The sequence below is a fragment of the Zootermopsis nevadensis genome, unplaced genomic scaffold (assembly GCF_977971745.1).
Source record: "Zootermopsis nevadensis isolate Lab colony 2312 unplaced genomic scaffold, Znev_1.0 Znev_ptg000061l, whole genome shotgun sequence".
NCBI lineage: Eukaryota > Metazoa > Arthropoda > Insecta > Blattodea > Termopsidae > Zootermopsis > Zootermopsis nevadensis.
In genome coordinates this window covers 19,080,444-19,104,292 of record NW_028259192.1, presented here as the reverse complement: position 1 = coordinate 19,104,292, position 23,849 = coordinate 19,080,444, and the positions used below count along the sequence as shown (strand labels likewise).

Genomic DNA, 23,849 nt, shown 5'->3' with positions numbered 1-23,849 from the left:
TGGGCAGTTTGAGTTCTGTTTTGTGCACAAGTTGATAATTCCTAAACATTTGGTTTAATTTCTAATTTTCTGGCTTGGAATTAGCAGCCCAAAGTAAAGTTATTTATATGTAGAAGTTACATGCTGTTAAGACATGGAGAGGAGCATGTACATATATTCCACATATTCTTAACCCCAGCAAGTGGGGATATGGATTTTATGATCTTGTATTTAACTTTAATGAAATAAGCATGAAGGATTTGATAGGAACTAGTATAATAATGAAACTGTCTTTCTATGCCAAAATAGTTATGAAATTGTATATTTCAGGAGGGCAAATGCCACTAAACTTCGTACCAAATCAGACAAGGGCACAAGGTTCACAGGTAAGAACATCACTGCTTGTTATTGAGAGATTGCATGAACAATAGTCTCTCCTGTTCTATGTATTCGACATCTTTCTTTTATTTTTGCAGCCCTTCTTCCCACGTGGTCCAGCACCAAGGATGCCAAACCATAGGAATCAGGTTGTAAACATGCAGCCTAATAATGTTGGGCAGCAGATGTTCTCACAACATGTAAGTTTCATATTACATCACATTTTGTGGTGTAGTGTAGTGATGTATTACCAGAGACCCTAATATAACAAAATATATGAAGTTCCGGAAAGGTTATGGTTTAATAGTCACACAAGTTGCTGTCCAAGATCTGGTGTCAGGGTACCCCATCTATCCGAAGAAGATTATAAGGATAATTTGTCATTGTTTTATGTAAATTATTACTGTCCATAATGTTCACCAAGTTATTTTACATGATGCATTTGTGCGAAGTCACTTTTGTTACTGTATCAAGTAATTTCATCAACACGAGCTTCTACTGAGCCAGATAACATTCCCACGATATACAATGGAACCACCCAAACATGTATTTTAGTGGTGCAGTGTAAACAGTTGAAAGTTCTTATATCAGAAAAAGAAAAACAATTTTGTAAATGTGCACATACTTCTATGTGGCACCATGCCGTTTGGCATACAAGCTTCCTTGAATATTTAGCTCAGACCAGTCGTCTGCTGAAGTAACATTTTCTGACATCTGGAATAGAGTTATGGAACCTTTTAATGGTACAGTAACACTTCTCTGTCTTGTTTGAACGATAAATTTAATGAAGATGGCCATCTTCTCAGATGTTGCACTGTGTAGTCTGGTAGAAATTGACTGGTGATTACTACCTTCATCATCAGGGTGACTGCACAACATTCCAGAAGCTAGTCATCTTTGTACTCATCAGCATGAAAACCTGGTATCATACTGAGTAAATATTGTGTTTTAAAAAGAGCCTTGCCAGTTAGTAGTTAGAGAGACAAGTAGTAACAATCATAGTAACATAATAGTAGATTGTAAGAAGCAATAGCAGTTCTTCATTTTTTGACAAGTAGGACGTGTCTGGAATGGATTGTGTGACTTTTCAATTACCATGTACTAAATATTAAGCGAGGCCACTGATTTTCTCAGGTTTTGTTTAATACACTGAAATTTGAGTACATGTGGTGAGCAAAATAGTGCTTGGGAAGGAAATTTCAAACATTGATCTGTTTTTGTTGCAGATGTCGATGTCCCAGGTGCAGCAGATATATGGGCAGGGTGTTATGCCTGCTCAAATAGCCACTCCACAGATGTTTGTGCAGCCTCAGTTGTCTGTAGTAAGATATCTCTCATGTAGCATGATAATGTATAATTTCATTACCTAATTCAAGAAATTCTATTTTAATATAAGTACTCCATGTACAGTAATCTACAAAATTTACCTACCAATATTTAGTTTCCTTACATGTAGTGAAAATGGCATTTACTCCATTTAGTGTATTCATCTTAATTTTGTTTTGTTCCAAATTTAATTATGAACCATGTGTTTTTCGATTACCCTTCTTAGGCACTTGAAATTAGTTCATTGTTTTGTCCTGGATTTAGGTTATGAGACATTTGTTCTGTTGTTTTTTTATACATTTATAGCATTGTCCTTGCGAATTTAATATAATATTCTGAGTTCTTACAGTACGTTTTCCCTGGAAAGAACAGTGATTTATTTTATGACTTCATTTTGTACATTCAAAATGACAAGGTACCTTAAAGTGGATAATAGAGCAGATTGTGAGGTGTCTGATTTGTTTAAATTAAGTGTATGGTGCAACTAAAGGCTTTTGTTCCAGACATGATGAACCAGGGCATATCTGCTTTGTAACACTATCATTCTGTATGAAATTTACAGTTCCCAATTTTACACTGCATGATAACATAATAGTATGTCCTTCTTCATTAATGTCATGTTACTGCATACAGATATATATTTCATATTTGCAGTAGTGAACAGATGTTAGAACACGTGCCTGTAATTATTAAGATATGTGTTTTTTTTTTTTTTATAAGCTCTTTATAAGCTCCTTTAAGGCAAGTCGTATCCTGCAACTTAACTCCATATTGTAAGTTATAGTTTTACCAACCATTAGTTCTATACTTCTCCTTTACCGTTCGTTGCAGTTTGGCATTGAAGGCATATTTGGAGGCCTGACTGTTCGTTTTCAAGAAATAAATATAACATAGTTGCACATGTTATTCTGTAGAAACTATTTGTACTAAAATCTAGACCTTGTGTGTGCTTGAATAGCACTGGATTCAGATTTGTGCTCTCCATGACACACCTTCATTTACTTCTGTGGATTTGGTTACATTTCAGTATTGTAAATTGTAAGTTCCATTACAGTGTCTTATGATTGCGTTCATTGCGTAAATTGTGGAGTTGAGGGTTTTGTATTTATTTACAATTATATATTATTTTACTAATCACATTACAAATTTTAACCAGTACTGGCAAGAAAGAATTGATTTTCATTATCTTAAGGTGAATCTGGAATTTTATGTATATGTGGATTTTATGATGTGTACTATTAAAATTGTTGATAGTGTCAGATTTATTTATTTGATCGTTCCAACCCAAGACTGTTGTAGCATTGCTACTGTGTTCTAGTTTGCGAGCCAGCCAAGGCACCAGAATCACACAGGAAGTGGATATTACCAGCAGACAGCCCCACAGCAAATATTAATGACACCACAAGTATACCAGAGTTACCAGCACCCAGCACCCTCAGCCCAGTGTATGTAGAAGTATTCTGTTAATAGTTTCCATTGAATTGTAGTAGAATAGTCCAAGAAGGATTATATTACAGGACGACATGTCTGGTTGAATGTGCTTTTGAATAAAATCATAGAACATAATTATCAAATGCTTAATAATTTGTTACCACTTTCAGTGCATATGTCACTTAAATTGACATGTTAACTGCCCTTTGTACTATTACTCCATATTATAATTGGATTAATTTGTAGAAAGTTGCCCATAGAAGCATGGGAAGCACCCTTGTGAGTTTCAAAATACGAAGAAACAAACCTTTAAGAAAAGTAAATGAAGTGAACTTCTTTGGGCAGTGGTTTCATAATTTGCTTGGTTGAATTTGTGTGTTGTCGTAGGAGCGTGTATTGTAGTCTGTAGCCTTTTCTGGCAAGGAATGGTCCAGTTTGTCAGGTTGAAACTTCACCTGAAATTTTGCAGAGCCCGTCTAGTAATGATTGTACGCAACAATTTAGCTGTCGATATACAGTGCAATGGTGTGAAGAATTTACCCTAAGTTGAAATGTACAGTTCAGATGCATGCCACCATTCATGTGCATGGTGGCGGAGTACCTCGCAGTGACACTCTGTGCATTGAAAGGGAGTGTGTGCCCAATGCTATAATTCTGTGGATGATTTGGCAGATGGTGCATCCCCCCCCCACACACACACATTTATTTATTTATTTATTGAATGTTCTGTCAGTTTTCTGGTTTCTGTAACTAGATATCTTCATGGACATGATGCAATAGCTTGCCTTTCTGCACCCATCAGCAGTAAAAAAATTGCAGTGATACACAGTACACGAAATCCTGCCGAGTTTACTGTGGTTCTGTGTGAGGATCATGTTCTGTTCTGTTAGGAGAAGCAAAATATTAAAATTGACAGTGTTTCATTTTACAGATAGGACCTTGCCCTCTCATTGGATATGTTGAGTGCAAAGTCCAGTAAGAGAGAAAATTGTCTGAAGTAATGTTTCATTATTTCACCAAAACACATTGTGTGCTTGCAGATTATTATCAAAGCCCTGTGGGTCTTCCAAGACCAAGTGGGGGTGTGACAGGAGCCCCCGGTCCAGGTGGTCTTGCTGGTGCAGGTAGTCAGCCAGTAATGACTGGGGGTCCTCCTTCGGCACAGTTGGGTCAGCCTGGTGGCCCAGTTGCCTTGGGCATTGTTCAAGGTCCTGGTGGAGTTGTGGGTGTAGGAGGATTAGCTGGTGACTCTACCACAGCTCCAACCACGACATCTGCGACGACAGGCAAGCAGACTAGGCGGAGATATGCCATCGATATAATTGATCCAAAAACCATGAAGAATGTGGATGTTTATGAGGGCAGCGTTGCGTCTAGCGGCACACCGCCTCGTTCTGGAGAGTCTAGTGCTCGGGGAACACCCCAGCCGGTAAGTACCTTGCTGAGAAAAATTTAGTAAACTGTTATTACATCTTTATTTTGTACCAGTTTATTGGATATTCTTTGCTGGCTGAGGTAACACGTTTCAATAACTGAAGCAGCTTTTTGTATATTTAGGAATCCAATTAGTATAGATACAAAATTATACTTGCACTGAACAAAATAATTTGTTTTGTTTTGTCTCTGAATGGTTCCACTGCGCAGAAGTTCTGTGTTAATGCGTCACTTAGTTCTGTGAGGGTATAACATGTAATATTACTTTTCCTTTACAGCCATTTAGTGTAGTGATGTGGTTATTTACGGACGTTCAATGGAAAAGTGTTAAAATATCAAAATTGTGATCTTTGAAACAGATTAAATTTGGGAATACTTGCTACGAGCCAGTTCAGAATCTTTCGTATTCTCATCTGCTACCCAAGAATGTGATATAAAGTTGGTCTCTGACATAAGGGAAGGACGCATATTGAGGCTGCTAAGGAGAGTACTTGAATCCATGAGGGATAAAATGGCTGGGGACTGAAGGAAATTGTGTAATTAGGAGCTTCATAATTTGTACTTGTCTGTAGATATTATTGTTTGTTGGAAAGGCTGAAGAGAAGAGACCACTTTTTAAGACCTGGCTGTAGATGGTAGAATAATGTTAAATGCGTTTTAAGAAATGGGTTGGCAGGGTGTTGACTGGGTGGATCTGTGTCAAGCTGTTGTGAACATTGTTATGAACCTTCGTATTTCATGAAGGGCGAAGAGTTTTTTTGACAGCTGAATGACTGTCCTTCAGAAAAAGGGCTGTGTTTCATGGAGTTAGAAATAATGTATTTATGCATAAGTTTGTGTTTTGCATTGTCATTCAATAAATACACAGTGTGGTGTGATGACATTTTATAAGAATGTGACACACAGTTTTGATGCGTTTGTGTTCTATAGTATTTTGAATATTTACATCCTTGTACTTTGTTTGGAAAACAGCTGACAGATGTGTGAGCAGATTCCAACTTGGTATGACCTGTCTCTTGTGTAGTCACAGCGATGGTGTGTGTTTAATTCGATCGAATTTATTGAATTGCAACCATCATTAAATATTTTGTTCGTTGCATAAGTTTTAATTCACCATATATTTTCTTCTGTCTTAAAATAGTAGTTTGAAACATTTTAATCTACAATTGTCTTGGATTATTTTTGTGAGATGGATATTTAATAATGTTTTCTCTTCCCATTGTTGGTAGAACATGGGTCCTGGTGCAATGGATGTTGCTGCAGAATTTGCAGCTCGTGTGGCAAAGGCAGCTAGTGAGAAGTCAAGTCCACCACCTCCTCCTCCTCCACCTCCTCCTCCTGTTCCATTAGTTCCCCAGACAGGACCTCCTGCGTATTTGGAGTCCTCCCAGGTGGTGACAACAAATGGACCTGATCCCTCGGGTACGAACAGTATATCTTCATCTGAGGGCATGTCCCCTGGCAGTATTCTTATTCCAGGTGATGCCCTTGCAATTAGTAAACAGCAAATTATAGTTGTAGATGAATCAAGTAATATAACGCCTGTGGCTCCTCCCACTGTTTCCCCTGTGGCAGGGACGCCATCAACTTGGAAGCAGGGCCAACTACCACATTCACCTTCCACGAATTTAGGCAGTAAACCTAGTGATTGTAGTAATAGTAAAAGTAACATTAGCAACCAAGCGGTATCAGACGAGAAAGTGGGTCTGAACAAATTAGTAGTCGACCCTCAAGTGGTAGACTTTGTGCCCAGTTCGAGTGTTTCTGAAGTAAAGATCTCTGCGGTGGCTGTCAAAGACTCAGATATGACACCTGTGGTGAGTGCTCAGGCAAATGCTCCAACTGTCGAGGTAGTTCGTAGTAATCGGGAACAGTTCCCTGCCCTGAAACCTTCTGCCCCTCTTCATCAGTCTCCGCGGCGGAAACAGTCCCAACGTCCAGAGGCTGCCTCTAGTGTTCCTCAGGCAACGACTGTTGCTTTGATTCCTTCCGCTCAGACCACACTTCCTCCCGCTTTGGCCACCTCTCGTGAGGTGGCACCCACAGCAGAAATCAAGGTATCAAAGAAACCAGCCCCAACAGAAGAATCAACACCTTCGTCTGCATTCCCTGTTACCCAGTCTCCCAAGGAGAAGCGGGACCAAGACAAATCGCATGGTCGTGAACGTGAAAAATCCTCCTCTGTATCGCAGAGTCGAGGTGAACGCGAGAAATCTGCATCTTCGTCATCCTCTTCCTCCCAGCATCATGTTCGTGACAGAGAGAAGTCTTCCCGGGACAAGGATAAACCCAGCACAGCCCCACAGGGTGGTCCCAAAGACAATGACAAGTCTGCCTCAAAGTCTTCCACAACTGATGCCACTCCTGTCCCCTCTCCCATTGCTCCTATTGCACCAGCTGTGGATGCTGCATCGACTCTACCCCAGCCAGAGCAGTCAGCTCCTGCCAGACCAGTCGCTACAGCAGAGGAAACAAAGCAGCAGACCAATGGCGAAGTGCCAGCGGCAGACACAACGGATGGTGAGTACATGTTAAATGACATTTGTGTATAGAAAGAGCCTGGAAACCGCATGTAACGTTTAATAATTTTAAGTATATCTTAGTAGAAATATTAGTTTCGTACATTTCAGCCTTGGGTAGTAGAAATATTAGTTTGGCACATTCAACCTCGGGTAATTTGTGCTGTACGTTACATTTTGCAGTTCTGTCTTCTAAATATTATGGGGCAGAAAGTACAGATTTGTATTACCTTGCTATGTGTAAGGAAAGGAATCCTAAGTTTGGCATAAGCTGGTTGGAGGGTATGGTGATTCAGGTTTATAAAGCTATATCAACATGAGGAATTTTATGTGGTTAGAAAAGTTAGCAATGAATTGAGGGTAGAGAACAAAACTGACAGTGGGAGGTGAATAGCGGAGGAGGAATTTTGTTTTCAATGTTACTTGTCCTGATGTATTGGAAACAGGATACACTGTATTAAGACTGTAGTCTATATGTTTATGTTGTGGGAACTCTAACAAGGATAGTTTTATATAGGCTGCATTTCATGCTGCTGATGTGGAATGTAATCTTGGTATTTGAAATATCCCTTTGCTAGTATTGTAGAGAGGTCAAGAGCCAGTCCATTATTTAAATAAATGATTGAATGATTTTGTGGTGTGGAAGTAGTCATTTGTGAATTGAAGGTCATTGAAAGTATCGTGGAAGTTTGTCACAATTAATTGGTACTTCCATGTGAATATTTTTGCAATACTAGACCTACTTTCATAGCATTTCAATAAATTGCCTGTAGTTTGAGTTGATAAGGACAGGGTGAATGTGGCCTCTGGTCAGGGAAAAGGTAATAAAATCTGTCCTTTCTGTTATTATGGCAGATGTTGAAATTTTAAAACTTTTTGTATGATGATGGAGGTACCAAGGACCCAACTACTTGACTGCAACCCATAAGACTCGATGCTGTGAAAACCTCAAATCCTACTTTGCTACAGAAGTTATCTGCCCCATGGAGTGGGTCGATTACTTTTTTACATAGAGTTTAAATATCAAGGTTGCTCTGTATATGGATCTTTCAAGGTTATTTTGTCCATTTTGCTGCCTTCTAGGAAACATCGAAATAATATTACGCGTGGTCCAGATATGTAACTCAAATACATGCGATAGATACAGTGACACTTTTTGTGTCACTACATGTAGTAATTTAAATATGACCTACAATATTGTATAGAATTCTCAGTGCCAGTTTCATTTTAATAGCGATTAAAAACTCGTCTTGAACCTGTGTACTGTTGAGATAATCCCCGCAAGTCTTCCAAGTGATCATCAAAAGAATTTCCGAAGTCTTTTGCAGACAGCAGCATGCAGAAAGTTTTAAGTAGTATACAAGAAACTAACTAACTAACTAGATGGCTTACCGAACCCGAAGGTTCATCACCGAATTAACCAAAGCCCTCCACCGGACCCTGTCCTGGGCCAACAACATCCAGTTTCCTTCAACTCCTATCTCCCATAGATCCCGCCTGAGATTATCCTCCCATCTACGTCTAGGTCTCCCCAGCGGTCTCTTCCCTTCAGGTTTCCCAACCAGTACCCGGTGCACACCTCTTGTCCCATCCATGCGCGCTACATGTCCCGCCCATCTCACTCTTCTCGACTTAATCACCCTCACAATACTGGGGGAGCAGTACAGATTTTTAAGCTCGTCATTGTGCAGTTTTCTCCACGCCCCATCGTCTTCCCTCTTAGGCCCAAATATCCTCCTCAACACCCGATTCTCAAACACCTGCAATCTGTGTTCCTCCCTCTGAGTGAGAGACCATGTTTCGCACCCATACAAAACAACAGGCAAGATTATTGTTTTGTATACTTTAATTTTCAGGTTCTTAGAAATCAGACGGGAAGACAAAATATTTTGGACTGAGAAGTAGCAAGCATTTCCGGAATTTAGTCTCCTCCTAACTTCCTCACAAGTATCATTTTGATTTGTTATTGTTGTTCCCAAATATTTGAACTTTGTAACCCTTTCAAAGGATTTATTAGCTACCCTAAGATAATTTTGCCCGCCTGTCTTCTGATGACGAGATACTAACATGTACTTAGTTTTTTCTGAATTTACTTCCAGCCCCACTTGTCTACCAGCCTCTAGTAAAACTTCTGCGTTCCTCTTTATTGTATTTATATCGTCCCCCAATAAATTAACATCATCAGCATATGCCAATAGCTGATGTGTCCCGTTCAATTGCAAACCCTCCTGCCTACCTTGGACCTTCCTGATGGCGTATTCTAGCGCAAAGTTAAAGAGCAAGGGAGACAAAGCATCTCCTTGTTTTAGACCGTTCTTGATGAGGAATGTCTCAGATACATATTTACCTACTCGAATTTTGCTGCAGGTTTCATTTAAGCACATTTTTATTAGACCCACTAGCTTCTTTGGTATACCAAATTCAATAAGAATATTATATAGCACTTCTCTCTTCACAGAGTCATAGGCTTTTTTGAAATCTATAAATAACTGATGTACAGTCCCACCGAACTCCCATTTTTTCTCTAGTATCTGACGAATGCAAAAGATCTGATCAATCGTTGATCTGTTTCGTCTGAACCCACACTGATGATCCCCAATAGTTTCATTCGCATATGGGGTTAATCTTGCCAAAAGAATGTTGGATAGAATTTTGTATGAGGTTGATAGCAGCGATATTCCTCGGTAATTACCACACTCAGTCTTGTCCCCCTTCTTATAAATAGGAATAATTATGGATTCCTTCCATTGATGTGGCATCTCTTCCTTATCCCAAATTAACTGAATAAGCTTATGGATCCTCATATGCAACCCTTTGCCACCTGCTTTAATTAATTCGGCCGGAATCTGATCAATTCCTGGAGATTTATAACTTTTCAACTTCCCAATGGCTAGTTCCACTTCATCTAAGCTAGGTTCTGGCACCAACAATTCAGCTGTATGCATTTTAATCTGTCTAATATCACCAGTATCATGAACATTTAAGAGCTCGCTAAAGAAATTTTTCCACCTATTCACAATTTTTATTGGATCTGCAAGCAAATTGCCACTATCATCCTTTACCAAATTAGTCTGGGGTTGATATCCTTTCTTAAAGTTATTAATGCCTCTGTACAGGTCTCTGATGTTTTTTTCCTTATTATTTGTCTCAAGTTCAGCAATTTTGCCCTTCAGGTATTCCCTTTTCTTAGTCCTAAAGGATCTACTAGCCTCACGTCTCACGTTACATAGATTATCCGCATTTGTTTTGTTTGGGTTCTGCAACCATTGAAATTTTGTTTGCTTCCTTCGATCTATTAATTTTGAACATTCTTCATCAAACCACGGTTTATTTTGCTTTCTCCTGTAGTATCCTAGTTTCTCTTTTGCTGAAATTTTGATGCAGTTTCTGACATTTTCCCACTCCCTGTTGATGTCCACACTTTCATTATCCTCATTTGTCTCTAAAATTTGAAACCTATTCGAAATTTCAACTTGATATTGTTCCTTTGCCTCTCCCTCACTTAATTTTTTCAAATCAAATCTTTCTGTGTCAAAATTTTGTTTAGTTCGTCTACTTACTGAAAGCCGCTCCCTCACTTTTGCTACCACCAGATAATGATCAGTGTCGCAATCTGCTCCTCTGAATGATCTCACATCAATTACATTTGTCTGCCTTCTCTTATCTACTAAAACATGATCTATTTGATTGTGTGTTCTGCCATCTGGGGAAGTCCAAGTGTATTTATGAACATCACGGTGTGGAAATTTTGTACTTTTTACAATTAAATCTTTTGACGTAGCGAAGGTCACTGCTCTGACGCCATTATCATTACTAAGTGCATGGAGACTCTCGCTGCCTATTGTGGGTTTGAAGACATCCTCCCTCCCAATTTTTGCATTGAAATCTCCTAGCAGAATTTTCATGTGATACTTGCCAAATGTATCAAATACTGATTCCAATTCTTCATAAAAGCTATCCTTGATATCATCGCTTTTGTCTTCAGTTGGGGCATGAACATTAAGGACAATGATGTCGCACCAACGTCCTTCCAAAATTACGTAAGACAACCTGTCACTAACAAATTCTACTCTCTTAACTGCTGCCCTAATTCTGCTATGAACAAAAAAACCCGTCCCTAGCTGATGATTGTCATTCCCCTTTCCATAGAAAAATGTAAAATTGTCCACTGGGATCGTGCCCTCCCCCTCCCATCGCACTTCCTGCACTGCCACTAAGTCTAACTTATAATTCCCTAATTCCCTACACACTGATTTCAGTGCCCCAGCCCTATAGAGGCTCCTAATGTTCCAGGTACCAAATCTCATGTCCTTTTTCAATTGCCGTGGTCGTGCCAAAGAGTCCGTCCTGATCCGAGGCTTGGTTGATTTTTTCGTAACACATATTTTTTTTAAAGGTGAAAGGTTGTTAGCCCTCCACCCAACCCCCAACCTGGAGGACCAGGGTATCACTCTTAGTCTAGCGCATCTCCTTAGACCTGTCCGGCTTGGGTGACCCTACCATGAGCCGAAGCTCAGGCCGGCATAGCCCTAAGGGTCATTTGAGCACGCAAGCCTCCTCACCCGGCAGATTGCCTTCGACAAGGTGGTGATACCTTCGAGAATACAAGTGGCAATGAAAATGACAGAAATCTTCAAAATGTATATTACCGGCAAAACTTTATGGCCTTACAGCCAAAGACTACACCCACATAGTACAAGATGATTATGTCATCTGTGAACCCTTTGCACAGAAGGGTATGTTTGTTTACTGCACATGTGCATTCGTTGAGTTCCCGGCTCCAGACAAATGGCAACATCATACAGACAACAAAGAATGCTAATTTTGAATTTCATGTCCCTAGAACTCTTTAACACGATGTTGAAATCGTCACGCCTTCACAAATTATATCCAATTTTTGCTCATATTCGTATAATGTGTGATCGCTGTGCTGTTAGTAACAGGATGTTTCGTGTTTGAGGTCCCGGGAATATTAGTTCCCTTTCTTTTGAAACACGCTTCCTTCGGTAGCCAGGACATGTGTTGTCCTTCAACTCCTCGGGTTTGCCTCGGGGCCGATAACTGTGCAGGAGCTGGCAACATAGCAACCGAGGAGTCATGTTATCCAACCTCTTGACCAATAGCAGCATGGTCAGCCACTGCATAAGGGGGGAAGGTGTTAAGGCCAGCTGAAACACATCGAAGGTTTTTTTTGGAAGTTTCGAATGTAGTGGGGGACCTGCTTAAAACAATTCAGTTTTTCTTTTCGTCTGCGAAACCTTCTGTAGGTCGTAGTAGGCAGCAAGATGTTATATGTATGTATTTATTCTTATACCAAAGCCGAACAACGATTTAAACACGTCAATGGCATAGTTAAACGGTGTGAAATCTGCATGTATATGACATTTAATAGTAGAAAATGTTATTCTGTGATTTATGTGGACAAATTTTGTTGATCTGCATGAAGAAATTCGGGGCAACGCCGTATAGATGGGGGCAGGGCTGGATTCCCGCACAAAATAGGATCTTTCTCTTCCAAAGATCGGCTGTTCGGCTTACCTAGCCTCCAAGCTTGTTGGGTTGCGGGGGAGGTAAAAGGGCCGGCGCGTGAAACCACTCCCGAGTAGTACCAAGGTTAACTCTGGCGCCATAACACACTTTATAGAATTCAGTTCGTACCGCAAAGAAAACGCAACACTTCACCATTTCATGGGTAAAGTGGTTAATGCGGAAATAATAGCAGTTTAAGCCGAGAACATACGAAACCAATAAACAGTGCAGACTTGTTCATTATTAAAGCAGGTGGCGCATATGGTTGCCTTTGAGCTTAAAGGGTTGATGCGTGGAGCTATGCCCCCAGTACCCCACACGTATACTTGGCGTGATGCTTAGTTAAGAGCCGGGGACAACTTTACAACGAATCTATAAACGTTTACTTCACGTCAAAGGAGCATTTAATGCATTTGAGCATTGCGCATGTCCTCCAGGGTGGGTCACGCGTGTTGTTATTGTAACATATTCTTGCAACAGAACCCTTGTGCTCTGTGTTAGTTGTACAGAGCAGCTGAAACTAAAGGTTGCTTGGTTTCTTTGTGGCAGTTTAGTTTGCCTTGAATTGTTAATTGAAAATCGTCGAATGTATGCTAGTACTGGAATGAGTGACCTTTATAGCACATTGGCTGTATGCCTGAGAACGTTGTCGTTTTGATACGCAGGGAATACGGCGTCATTCTATTGTTTTAGGTGAAACGAAACTTCCATTGCACTGAAATTAGCAGTGCAAATGGCATGACAACCGTGTTTGTAACTGATTCCGCACGTGCTGGCCTGCAGGATAGGTCAACTAGATTTTAGACTTGATTCAGAACGTTATGTATGCATAACATGGCGTGATTTGTTTCTTTGTTGTTGAAGGATGCCCTGTAAAATGGCTAGATTTTGTATATTTTAGGGGATAGTGAAGACGTGAATCGACGGAGACAGGGTCGGGGCAGATATTCGCATTCGGAGACTTCAAGCAACACCCAACCCCGGTCAAACTTTGAATCGCGTAGGAAGGAATCAATGATTCTGACACTACGTTCGGAAGAGCGTAAATACAATTTATTTGAAATCACCCGCTATTTACTGTTAACGGTTATAATTTGACTCTTGACATATAATCAAAAATAATCCAGAAATTTCCGTGTTCGTGATGGAGACACGAGGAATAATGTTGGGCTAGAATACTATGTAAGAGCCAAAATGCTACAGTGTTGAACCGAGAATTTAAATTCGATTGTATTCGGTCACCCGACGATCATGAAGATGGCTGTCTTGTGGGTTGTGTCGTAACGCCAACAATGACCTCTGAAACTCCTACCAGACTTCACGACGCTTCAATACAGACGACGACGACTCTGTGTGAACCTGAAATGTTTACTTTGCTCGTGTTTTTGTAAGACTGGGATTGCAGAGTTCACATAAGCGCAGACCGAAGAAATGCTAATGACAGGGCTTACTGAAACGGAACAAAATTTGTTCGTGGAGTAAGTACTTCGGATTTTATTTGAACGCGAATAACACCACATACACGTTATATTGGTTCTGAAAATGGCTGTGATGGACCCACACTCTAACTCATTTGGATAGGTAATTTTGTATGCACTGCATTTTATTGACATTTATTGTTTATATTGTATAAGGAACAGAATGCTGGAAATGTTGCTTCGCCTTTCCCAGTCCACGTTTTAATTATGTTTAAGTGCAGATGTAAATTAGTTAATGGATTATTTCTAGCCTCCACGCCTGCGTGTTGAACAATGACAAGCCCTGTATTAGTTTCGTTACGAATTTTGGTTTTAATCTGACTGGGTTTTGAATACATTTCGCTTTCAATTCAGTTGACTTTCCAGGGGAAAAATGTTATTTTTGTACGCAATAAATGGCCAAGGTCACCGAGACATGCAAAAATCGGAGAATACCTGTCACGGGGTAACATAGTAGTCTGCTCCGAAATTTCGAGCTGGACTGTTGGTTGTGTTTTGCGGATGTGGTCGTTTAGTTATTCTGTGCGGGCGAACTGCTCTGACGTCAGTATGTCGTACCTGTGACCAGCGGAAATCATTAATTTACAAACTTGTCCAGATTTATTATGACTTAATTCGGGCAACCGTAGATTTCTAATATGGCGTCTAGTCGGTGCCTGGGAATATCTGCTGATTGAGCATGTGAGGTTTTAGTTTAATAATACTACTACTGTATGAGAAAATGTGTGTGTAAAGACGAGGGTGAATCAAATTTTGATCGGAGTTGTTGTTTCGTAAAGAACGAGATGGATTGGTGTATTTTTTTCCACGTCTGTTCCGTACCTCAAGAAGCCTGCCAAGTACGAAACTAATGATTCGAATTATTTACATGCTGTGATCAAAATTCCGGATCAAACATGAACCATTTACGTACATTCGGATTCTCAAAACGGGTTTTACAAATTGGGACACGTTTGATTTTTCGTGGTCTCCGTTTCTTTTTACGGAAACGTTCTTCGGAAATACAAATGTACAGGTATTTTTGGGTGACGAGTGTGGATTAATGTGACGCAAACTGATTTCCATGAGTCACCGCACGATTTTCCTTCTCCTGAGTTGGTCACTAACTTTTTGGACGGACTTTACGCGGCGGAGTTGTCCGGAGACAGTGCAAAGTGCAAGGCGCTGCCCTGCTTCTTCTCAGAGATGAGGTCTACTCAAAAATAGAACGATTATCCTCTCCGTCGCATCTCCTTGTGACTGACTCAGTAGGAACTCCAGTTTCATACAGCTTCTCGTTGAGTGTGGACCATGTTGTTCTGGGCGCATAAGTTGTTTTCCTAGAAGTCTGATAAGTGAGCATTTGGGATTAAGTTTTCTCGGACTAACTTTCCCGTTATGGGGAAGGGTGAGTAGAATGTTTCAGCGGTATCTGACATTTTTCAGAGCAGCGTTCTTCATCACAATTCTTGGCATTCGGATCTTCATGATGTTTCTGTGCTCCAACAGCCTGTATGAACTAGCAGCACTTGACTTGCGAAGTCATAATTTTTGGCCTTCGTACGTGGTTAGGCATTGCGTTTATGGGTCACGGATATTCCATGAGCCAGTGACCCAGAAGGAAGCTTTGTCGAAGGCATCCTAAGTTTAGGAACCGTGGTTGTCTGAAGTACGAATTTTCACGAGGTTGTGTTGTACGTAGCGCGTCCCTTGTTCTATAGGAAGTGCGTGCTTTGTTGCTGGGATCGGTTTTAATAAGTTACTATTCATTATGAATGCTTGAATGAATATGGCGGTGAACGGACGTGTATACAAAAGTAATATCCTCATGTCAGAATTTGCGTTTGGTTGTTTTACGTTCTGTGCTCAGCTGCTGCCAGTTTCTAATCTTAAATCAGAGTACCTGGCGTCAGAGGTATTTGGCAACTTCCCTGACGCCACAACCAACACCCACCATTCCCTCAAACCTACGGTAATTAAATCTGGCCCTGTTTTGGCGCATCCGAATAACACATTTGCCCAAAATGAGTGTCATGGTGAGAAAGTGGGTGCCCTCGCGTGGCATTCGCGTCAGTCTGCCCCTCCGAGACCTGATATCAGTTCAGTTCTGTCTGTATTCAATCTCATACTGAAAACTTCTATTACAGTAACGGCCTAACATTGTGATTTCTATTCTTATATAGATGCATTTTATTTTAACCACCCAGTAATTTTTATAGGTATATTTGCATAGGAAAAAATTAAAACACATGTTTCAAACATTATTTTGGTCATCTTCAGGTGGTTAAAATACACATTTTGGTTAACCTTGCAATGCATTGGCGCTGATTTTGTAGGTGGTGTTACATTGCCTAATCAGAGTGGCTGTTAATTTTTCACTTTCTGTTTGAAAGAAAATGTGTGATATTTGAGGTTTTCACGGCGGTACAGGTGGTGATCTTAAGGGATGCGACGCCATGTAGGCTCGTAGGTACATACCAACGTTTTGGTGAAAAAAACTTCATCCTCGGCTCTGAAGATACATCTACTCTACCACGAGTCAAAATGAATTACCTTACGACAGTCTAAGGGGGTGAGAGAAAGGATGATGTATATTGTTAATTAATGACGAGGTGAAAGCGTTTTGCGTCTTCAGCCCCCCCCCCCAACTCCTACTGCTACGAGATGTCCCGGAAGACATTTTTTCTGATAGTTTTGTTATTGTGCGAATACTGTGGTTTAATTGATAAAAAGTTTAGTCTGGCAGCATGATGATAAGCACCTGGGACTCCTGGGCATACGTGGAGGATAATATTAATGTGCGTCATTAAGCATAAGATGTGAAGGTGTGTATTGGACCTTCGGGTTTATTAAAATATGTGGAATTTTTTGACCAGCTGAGCGACTCTGCTTCTTAAGAAGCACTCTGTTCGGTGGTGTAGGTGGATGTGCATACTGAAATGCAGATTTTACTGCTTTACACCCCCCTCGTCTAACAGGTACGGTCAAATGGGACCTGTAAGCTTTAAAATCGGGCAGGCTAGAAAACTTTCCAGCAATTTCATGTAAAACTGTGAGAAAGGAAATCATTTGAATCAGTGGTGTCCACAGAGCCCCGATGGATGAACATCTTTCAGACGCTGATACCAATATACCATCTGTCAACTGGAATATATCTTTGGGCATCCAGGTTTACATTTCTGCCTGAGCTTTTGATGGATCTGTGGGACGTGCTCTAGGAAGGAGCGGGAATATTGCGATACTCATTATTACGTTCCATCGAGAAACTGTCGTGCCATTACAATGGTTATGCATAATTCTAACCAATGTATTGAATCATGGCAATTCTTTTGCAATTGCCGAAAGGAGAAATATGTGTCCTCTTTACAGATTACACCACATTGTAGAAAAACTGGTTCTTCATCGTTTATGACGTCAGTGGCACGAATTTGTACGAAGATATCCGAACAGTTCCAAGTATGGTAACAGCCGGTAGCGGCAGTCTTGGTAGTGTTCCACGTGTTGCTTAGCGTGCATTGTGATTTCTTTTGTGTAGAATTTGGAACTGAAGTACTAATAAATGATCGATAGTGTTTTAGTGGAACTACAAATGATGTTGGTAGTAATTGCGTCTTGTATTTTCTTGTGATTCCTTGCGCTTAAAACATGCTAAAGTGTGTTCAGTCGGCGTCCGGAGTTGAATGCTTTAAAAGTCCTTCGAAAGGCAAACTCTCAGGCGACCGTGTGGTGTGGATTGCAGATATATACTCAGGAATAACCATGTGTGTAACGTAGTTCTTATTTAGGTTCATCAGCTGTTGGCAGAATATCATTTTTTGAGTTGGGGGTTACACAGTTTTATTTAATTTTATATGTATGCAGTAATTCAAGTAACTCTGTTCAGAATTGAAGATGATTTGAAAGCGCGATGGTGTGTGCTTGGACTAGCATGTGTGCTAGCATTGTGTAATGTATGTGCCACTCGTTTCCATGGCGACCTTGTGTCCGCCATCTTTCAGTCTGCTGCCCGCGTGGGAATGTAGTCCAATATTTGCTCCGCCAACCATATTTATCTAACATATGGTTGTTGATGCATGTCATTTTGGCCAGTATTTCTTGTTCCTGAAATGTGTGTTGTCAAATGAGGGAAGGTTTGTTTTCATAACTTTTATGGGTGTTTGTGGTGTGCCAGACTTTTGGTAATAGTTTATTACACGTGGTGCAAGACTAGTGGATAAGATTGATTGCTTGGTGCTAGGATGTATTCTTACATAAAAGTATAAAACTATATGTTAAAAAGGAGGTAGGTTGGCTGGCATATTACCCTCATGTGACGTCACGGGCCGCGCCTGTATCCCCCCCCCCCCACAATGGCGTTTTCTCGTGAGTTTAGACCAGTCTCAGACATTCCATTGAGTCCTGCTGATGCTAGTGTTGGTGGAGGGAATTCTTATAGCAGCTTTCACTTCCATTGGACGGACGTGTCCATAAGTTTCTGCATCAAAGATAGGTTGGTTTCAGCATCCATACACAACTTGCAAAGTTTAACGAACGCCGCGGAACTCTCAGAACGGATGTTGATTGCCCGACGATATGTTTCTGCAGAACAATGGCTGCATGCGCCATTCCCACCATAATGTATTCTTGCTTTGATCTTTCAGAAGGTAACGACATGGGTTCACTGGTGGTTATTGATTCTGAGTTCTCCCACGTACCTGCGAGTAGTTCATATAGGATTTGAGAGGTACACCGTTTCATGTCTTGGTTGTGAGCGGAGATATTGATGAGATTTTATGGTTTATGTAGGTCGCGCACATCCCTTCAGACCGTTATCTGTTTTGAAATAGGCCACACTCGATTCTTCTCTGTTGGTAGTGTACACAAGATCCCGAAAACTTTGACGTCTCGAACTGCTTAGATTAAGGTCATACGCTAGATGACTGGAACATGTAAACATTAAAGTAATCGGAAACCGTTCGTGTCAAGTGCAGTGTCACTTTAAAAGTTGCATTATTTTCCGTGAGTTTTCTAATGCCCCCCTGTGTAAACAAATTTGCGCGCTGACCCTAAGTTTGTAGGTGGTGATTAGAAATGGTCTCACATACTTGATTTATACACATCACGCGCCTATACTGTTGAACTAGTGATGAGATATGATGGAATATTTTAGAATTCGGCGTCAAAAATGTTGCAGATGTCAGTTTGCCGCTGTAAGATTTTACAGTCAATGGATTGTCAGTGACAGTAGGGCGGCATTGGAGAGTTAGTGATAAAAGATCTGGGTTCGTAACCCGGGTCAACACATTCATATAATCTCGTCACTTCTATTTTGAGTTTGGCTGCAGCATTTGGAGTTGACATTGGTCAAGTAGGATTTTAGGTTTTCGCTGCGGTGAGTACGAAGATGACTTGACTTCTGGGTTGTAGCTCCATGGTAGTTTTCCAGCGTCTGAAGCTCTCAACCCAGAAGACAGCCATCTTTGACATTTGTCGTCCTCCAAGATGCTTTTTGGGCACAAGTGAGTAAATGCCACTTTCCCTTGTAGGACAGCGCGCAGCTGTGACTTTGTGTGCACAGTGATAGTGCAGTTTTAGTTTAAGCCTGTGTTACACACCAATCCAGCCTTTCTCGATTTGTTAATGTATGGTTCTTTCGCAACCTTACTGAGTTAGCCTCAAACTATTGGCATGCCCATAAACCGGATTGAGTACGACTAGTGAGAATATGGAATTCGTTTTGCCGCGGTGGACGTTCTTTGGCTGTTCATGTAACTGACAGTAGTTACAGTCGCAAAAGTTACAAACTCGGGCTATGGGAAGGTTTTTAAGAAGACTGCTGATGGCAACAAATTGGAACTTTGCAGTCCTTTGTTGCAATCGTTTCCTTCCCTCAAGTCCGATACAATTATCCCAATGCTTTCTGTTTGTTTTAAATACTGTTGATGCCTTTTGGAAAATGTTTGGCTACGAATCCCTACTCGGTATCTGGGAGAGTTTTCTTTGTTCCGTGTTGGCTCTTCAATTAAAAATTATCGTTTTGTTAGATGTTCAACAGTAACTTATATTGTGTGCAGAGAGTTCATTTAATGTTTATTATATTTAAAACAAAACTCTGCTCTGTCATCTTTATTATTGATGGTACCAACGCATGCAAACACTGTTTTAGTTAGGCTTGCATTTTTAATGCAATGTGCCGTATATTGTCTCTAATTTCATGTACGAGGACCTAAGTGATGGGACGGGTGTTTTTGCTTGCCGTATTTTACGTGTAAGGGTAGTTATTTTTATGCTTTGCGGTAGTGAGAGTGGATGGGCAGCTGTAGGCTGGTCAGGTTGGCATCCTCAGTAAGCCGCATCTCACCTGTCATTGAACTTGTCTTGTTCGGGGGTTCTATTTGCCCTTTTAATGCTTTTGTATTTTTGTGTGAATTTCGGTTCTTAAAAGATAACCATTAATACGATTTCTGCTGGCTGAATATTTTATACTTCCAACTAATTATCTCGGAGATCGTGCTGGTGGTTGTTACTGAGTTGGCCGATGGTGCGCTCTGATAGTTGGTAAGACGTTTTTGTAGTCGGAAGTTAACAGCTTTTTTGTCTTTCTTCAGAATAACCGCCATGGGCCACTGTCCTTGATAAGCGTATGGTCGCTCAGCCAGTCAAATTCCGTAGCGGATATAGAACAAAATGTTTCATTACCGTGTTCCCAAAAGCCCGCCGCCGGTTCCTATCCAAAGCGTAACTTCCTGCTGCATAAACACTACTATTATATGTTGGTCTAACATACGATTATTTCTTAGGCTGGATTATCGCACAAGGTGCCAAAATATGTTTACTGCCTGTTTTACTATGGAAAATGAGTTTGTATCATGTACATGTGTTTTCTCGAATACTTTTTGAAACAGTTGGCGGAATTTCTAGAAACTCTGTATTGACACGTCTGTTCGAGTCTTATTAGAACGCTGCTACTACTACTATACTTGTGATTCACCTGCAAATTTTGTATGCAGTATCGTTGAGCACGTAATAAATGACAACAGTGCCTAACCTTATGAGTTTATACCTTATAAATTCATTTGGAATCAAAATGGAAGTTACGCACAGAAATTATTAATGTAATTACTCGTTTATGGTTCTTGCACACTTCTCCGTGTTCGAGGAAAATTAGTGGTTTTAAATTGCGACTTGGCCTTTATTGCAAATTCTCGTGGCGTGCTTTGTAGGGCGCTGACTCGTGTACTTTATTAACGTTTGTGATGTAGCGATGGTAAATGGCACTTAATATAACTTCATGCAACTTCTCCCTCTTCTGCGGGGTGAATGACTTTGATGAATTCCTGGAGATATGGAGCTTTGGCTCTGAAGTCCGATCTTTTGTTCGGTTGTAATATTACGTATGAAAGTTCCCGCAGGAAAGGAACTTCTAAGGAACTATTTTGGCAACTTTTTGGCACACACTCAGTGATGCGGTGACCATGCATTTTCCTGGAGATCAGTGTTTGTTTCGCGGATTTGGTGGCGCAGGCAAAATTACTATTCTTGGTCCGTGACAACGAAGTTGAAAGATGCGCTGACATCTGTGCTTTTATTTTAATAGCATGTTTCTCTTTTTTGTAGAAGTATCGGTGCTGGGGGTTTTGCGCCGACGTTACAACTGAGTACAGACTGGGCCTTTCTATGCATTTTGCCAAAATTTAAGTTTCGGTCGTGGTACGTTAACCGAACTATGTCATTGCCCATGTTTTGTCATTTCTGAATATCGAGGTAAATGATCTTGATGCTGCGAGAGCGCCGCAAGACGATGTACGGCCAAAGCTAGAAACTAATTTAGATTTGCGTTTTGTCTGCAGCAGACAACTAGAATGTTGTAGTAGTCGTGTGAAGGAGGTAGGTTCTACAAAGTGGTAGCGTGCACTTCGACTGTGGTATGGCGTAGTGTGTCTTGCCTAGTAATACAGTCATTCAAGAAACGGAACGCAGAAAAGGAATGTCTTCAGGGAGTTCGAGTACCGCTAATCGAGGCCGGAGATGTGGAAGGAGTCGTAGCTGCAGTAGCAGCCGATACAGTGAAGGACGACAAGGATACAAAGATGGAGGTGGATAACAATCGAAATTGATCTTAATCGGCAGTTTTATGCGTTCATTAACATCTTGCCTTGTGGTGCAGAAATAGGTGGGAGTGGATGTCTCATGCAGATTTTGTGTGCCATTGTAGTGTATTTCAACACGTTTCTTTGACTTTTATAGCGACGGTGATTAACACTTTGAGGCAAGAACTCATAAAAATGGTTTTTAAAAATTTAGTTTTTCAAAAATAACGATTTTAAATTATATTATAAAAAGATTAATTGTTTAATGCTGTTTAAGGAAATGTCAGCTGTTTCGTTTGATAATCATGTGAAACCAGCAAATAACACTGTACAAAATACAGGACTGACTCAAAGTAGGTGGCACTTATAGTTGTGATTAACCTTGTAATTGAATCACGTTTTGTAAGTGGTGCTTCGACAGTTTACCAGGAATTTCATCACAGTGAAGTTGAGTTTACTTTGCATTTTGTAGTAGACCCTAGTGCACCTTCCTTTCAAAAGCAGCCTGTGTACCAGAATGGTTTGAATTGGCTCCATTTGCTGTTATTGGATGTTTCAAGTTGCCTCATTGGAAGTTGTGTAGAATGGGTTTTATTTTTCTTGAAAGAGTTTTCATGGAGTTTTGAGTTTCAAAATATTTTAAGGAAGTGTTCATTTTGTATTGCAACAGTGCTTATGTTGTTTCTCATGGGATGTAGTTTGCACCAGTTTTACTTTGGAGTGCTTAAACCGAAAGCGTTACTTGTCACAATGTTCTGTACCTAAGCTTGGCTAGTGTTTTGGGTGTAGATTCTCATTTAGGAGCAGGATTGGATTCTGTTGTCAGCTTGCAGGAAGTGTATGCACGTGTGTGTGTGTGTGTGTGTGTGGTGTTTTGGATTGATTTATTGTGTAAAAGTTCTGAATAATTGTAAGAAAATTTGAAGGCAAGAGAAGAGATGGAAGACTTATGTAGATAGGAAGTGTTAAAATTGGTGTTGCTGTCTCAATTAAGATGACATGTAATGTTACAGATGGTTACCAACATTTTAGGGGATATATTATATCCATATTAAGACTCCTTTTCCTCCTAAACATTGGTTATAAAGTACAAGACTTCACTGAGTTATAAGCCGTAATATTGGAATCAGATTTTCACTTCTGTAGAAACTTCAAATCTATAATATTTAATTGAATTTCTTTAGAAATAGTGTGTGAGAATGACCTATATTTGTGCCACTGTCTCTCTGATGGATTCTTGTGAACAGGGTAATGTCACTCAAGGTTCCACAAAAGGCGTGAAGTAGTTGCTACTAGCAGACATATCTTTTAGCTAGCTTCTCAAGAGACTTCAATCAATTTGCATTTATCATAGAGGTTATGTAGTTTTGTGAGGACAGTCTGAGTGCTGAGTTGAGATGTGAGATGCTGTGTGTTGTTTACATGTTCTCTTTTTTCCTATTTGATTTTTTGTTCCTTTTGAGAGGGGTTATACTGTGTTTCCTTTTCCATTATGATTTTATCCTGTAATCTGCTGATGAGTATTCACTGTGGTCTATCTTGTGTTTACTTTTAGATAAACTACAACAGAATATACTACAGATTCCATTTTTCTTTATGGTTTTTATAACTTGATGCTATTTTATATTTTTATCGAATTTGTATAGGCATTTAGTGGTTTTGTATATTCAGTTTCAGGTTTGCATGATATGTGTTGTTCAAGTGAAGCCCCTTTACAATTGTTTACG

General features: G+C 40.3%; 1 protein-coding gene across 10 annotated transcripts in view; it reads left to right on the top strand.

Annotated features, from left to right (window-relative positions):
- The window catches only part of LOC110835025 (uncharacterized), an 88,234-nt gene that overhangs the window by 44,292 nt on the left and 20,093 nt on the right, over positions 1-23,849 (top strand). For all 10 annotated transcript variants that reach the window (XM_022074836.2, XM_022074841.2, XM_022074839.2 and 7 more), the window contains 6 exons: positions 310-365; positions 456-557; positions 1,584-1,679; positions 3,002-3,128; positions 4,155-4,543; positions 5,778-7,068. In XM_022074836.2, coding sequence (XP_021930528.1) covers positions 310-365; positions 456-557; positions 1,584-1,679; positions 3,002-3,128; positions 4,155-4,543; positions 5,778-7,068 — 2,061 coding nt within the window. The remainder of the gene's footprint in view (positions 1-309; positions 366-455; positions 558-1,583; positions 1,680-3,001; positions 3,129-4,154; positions 4,544-5,777; positions 7,069-23,849) is intronic.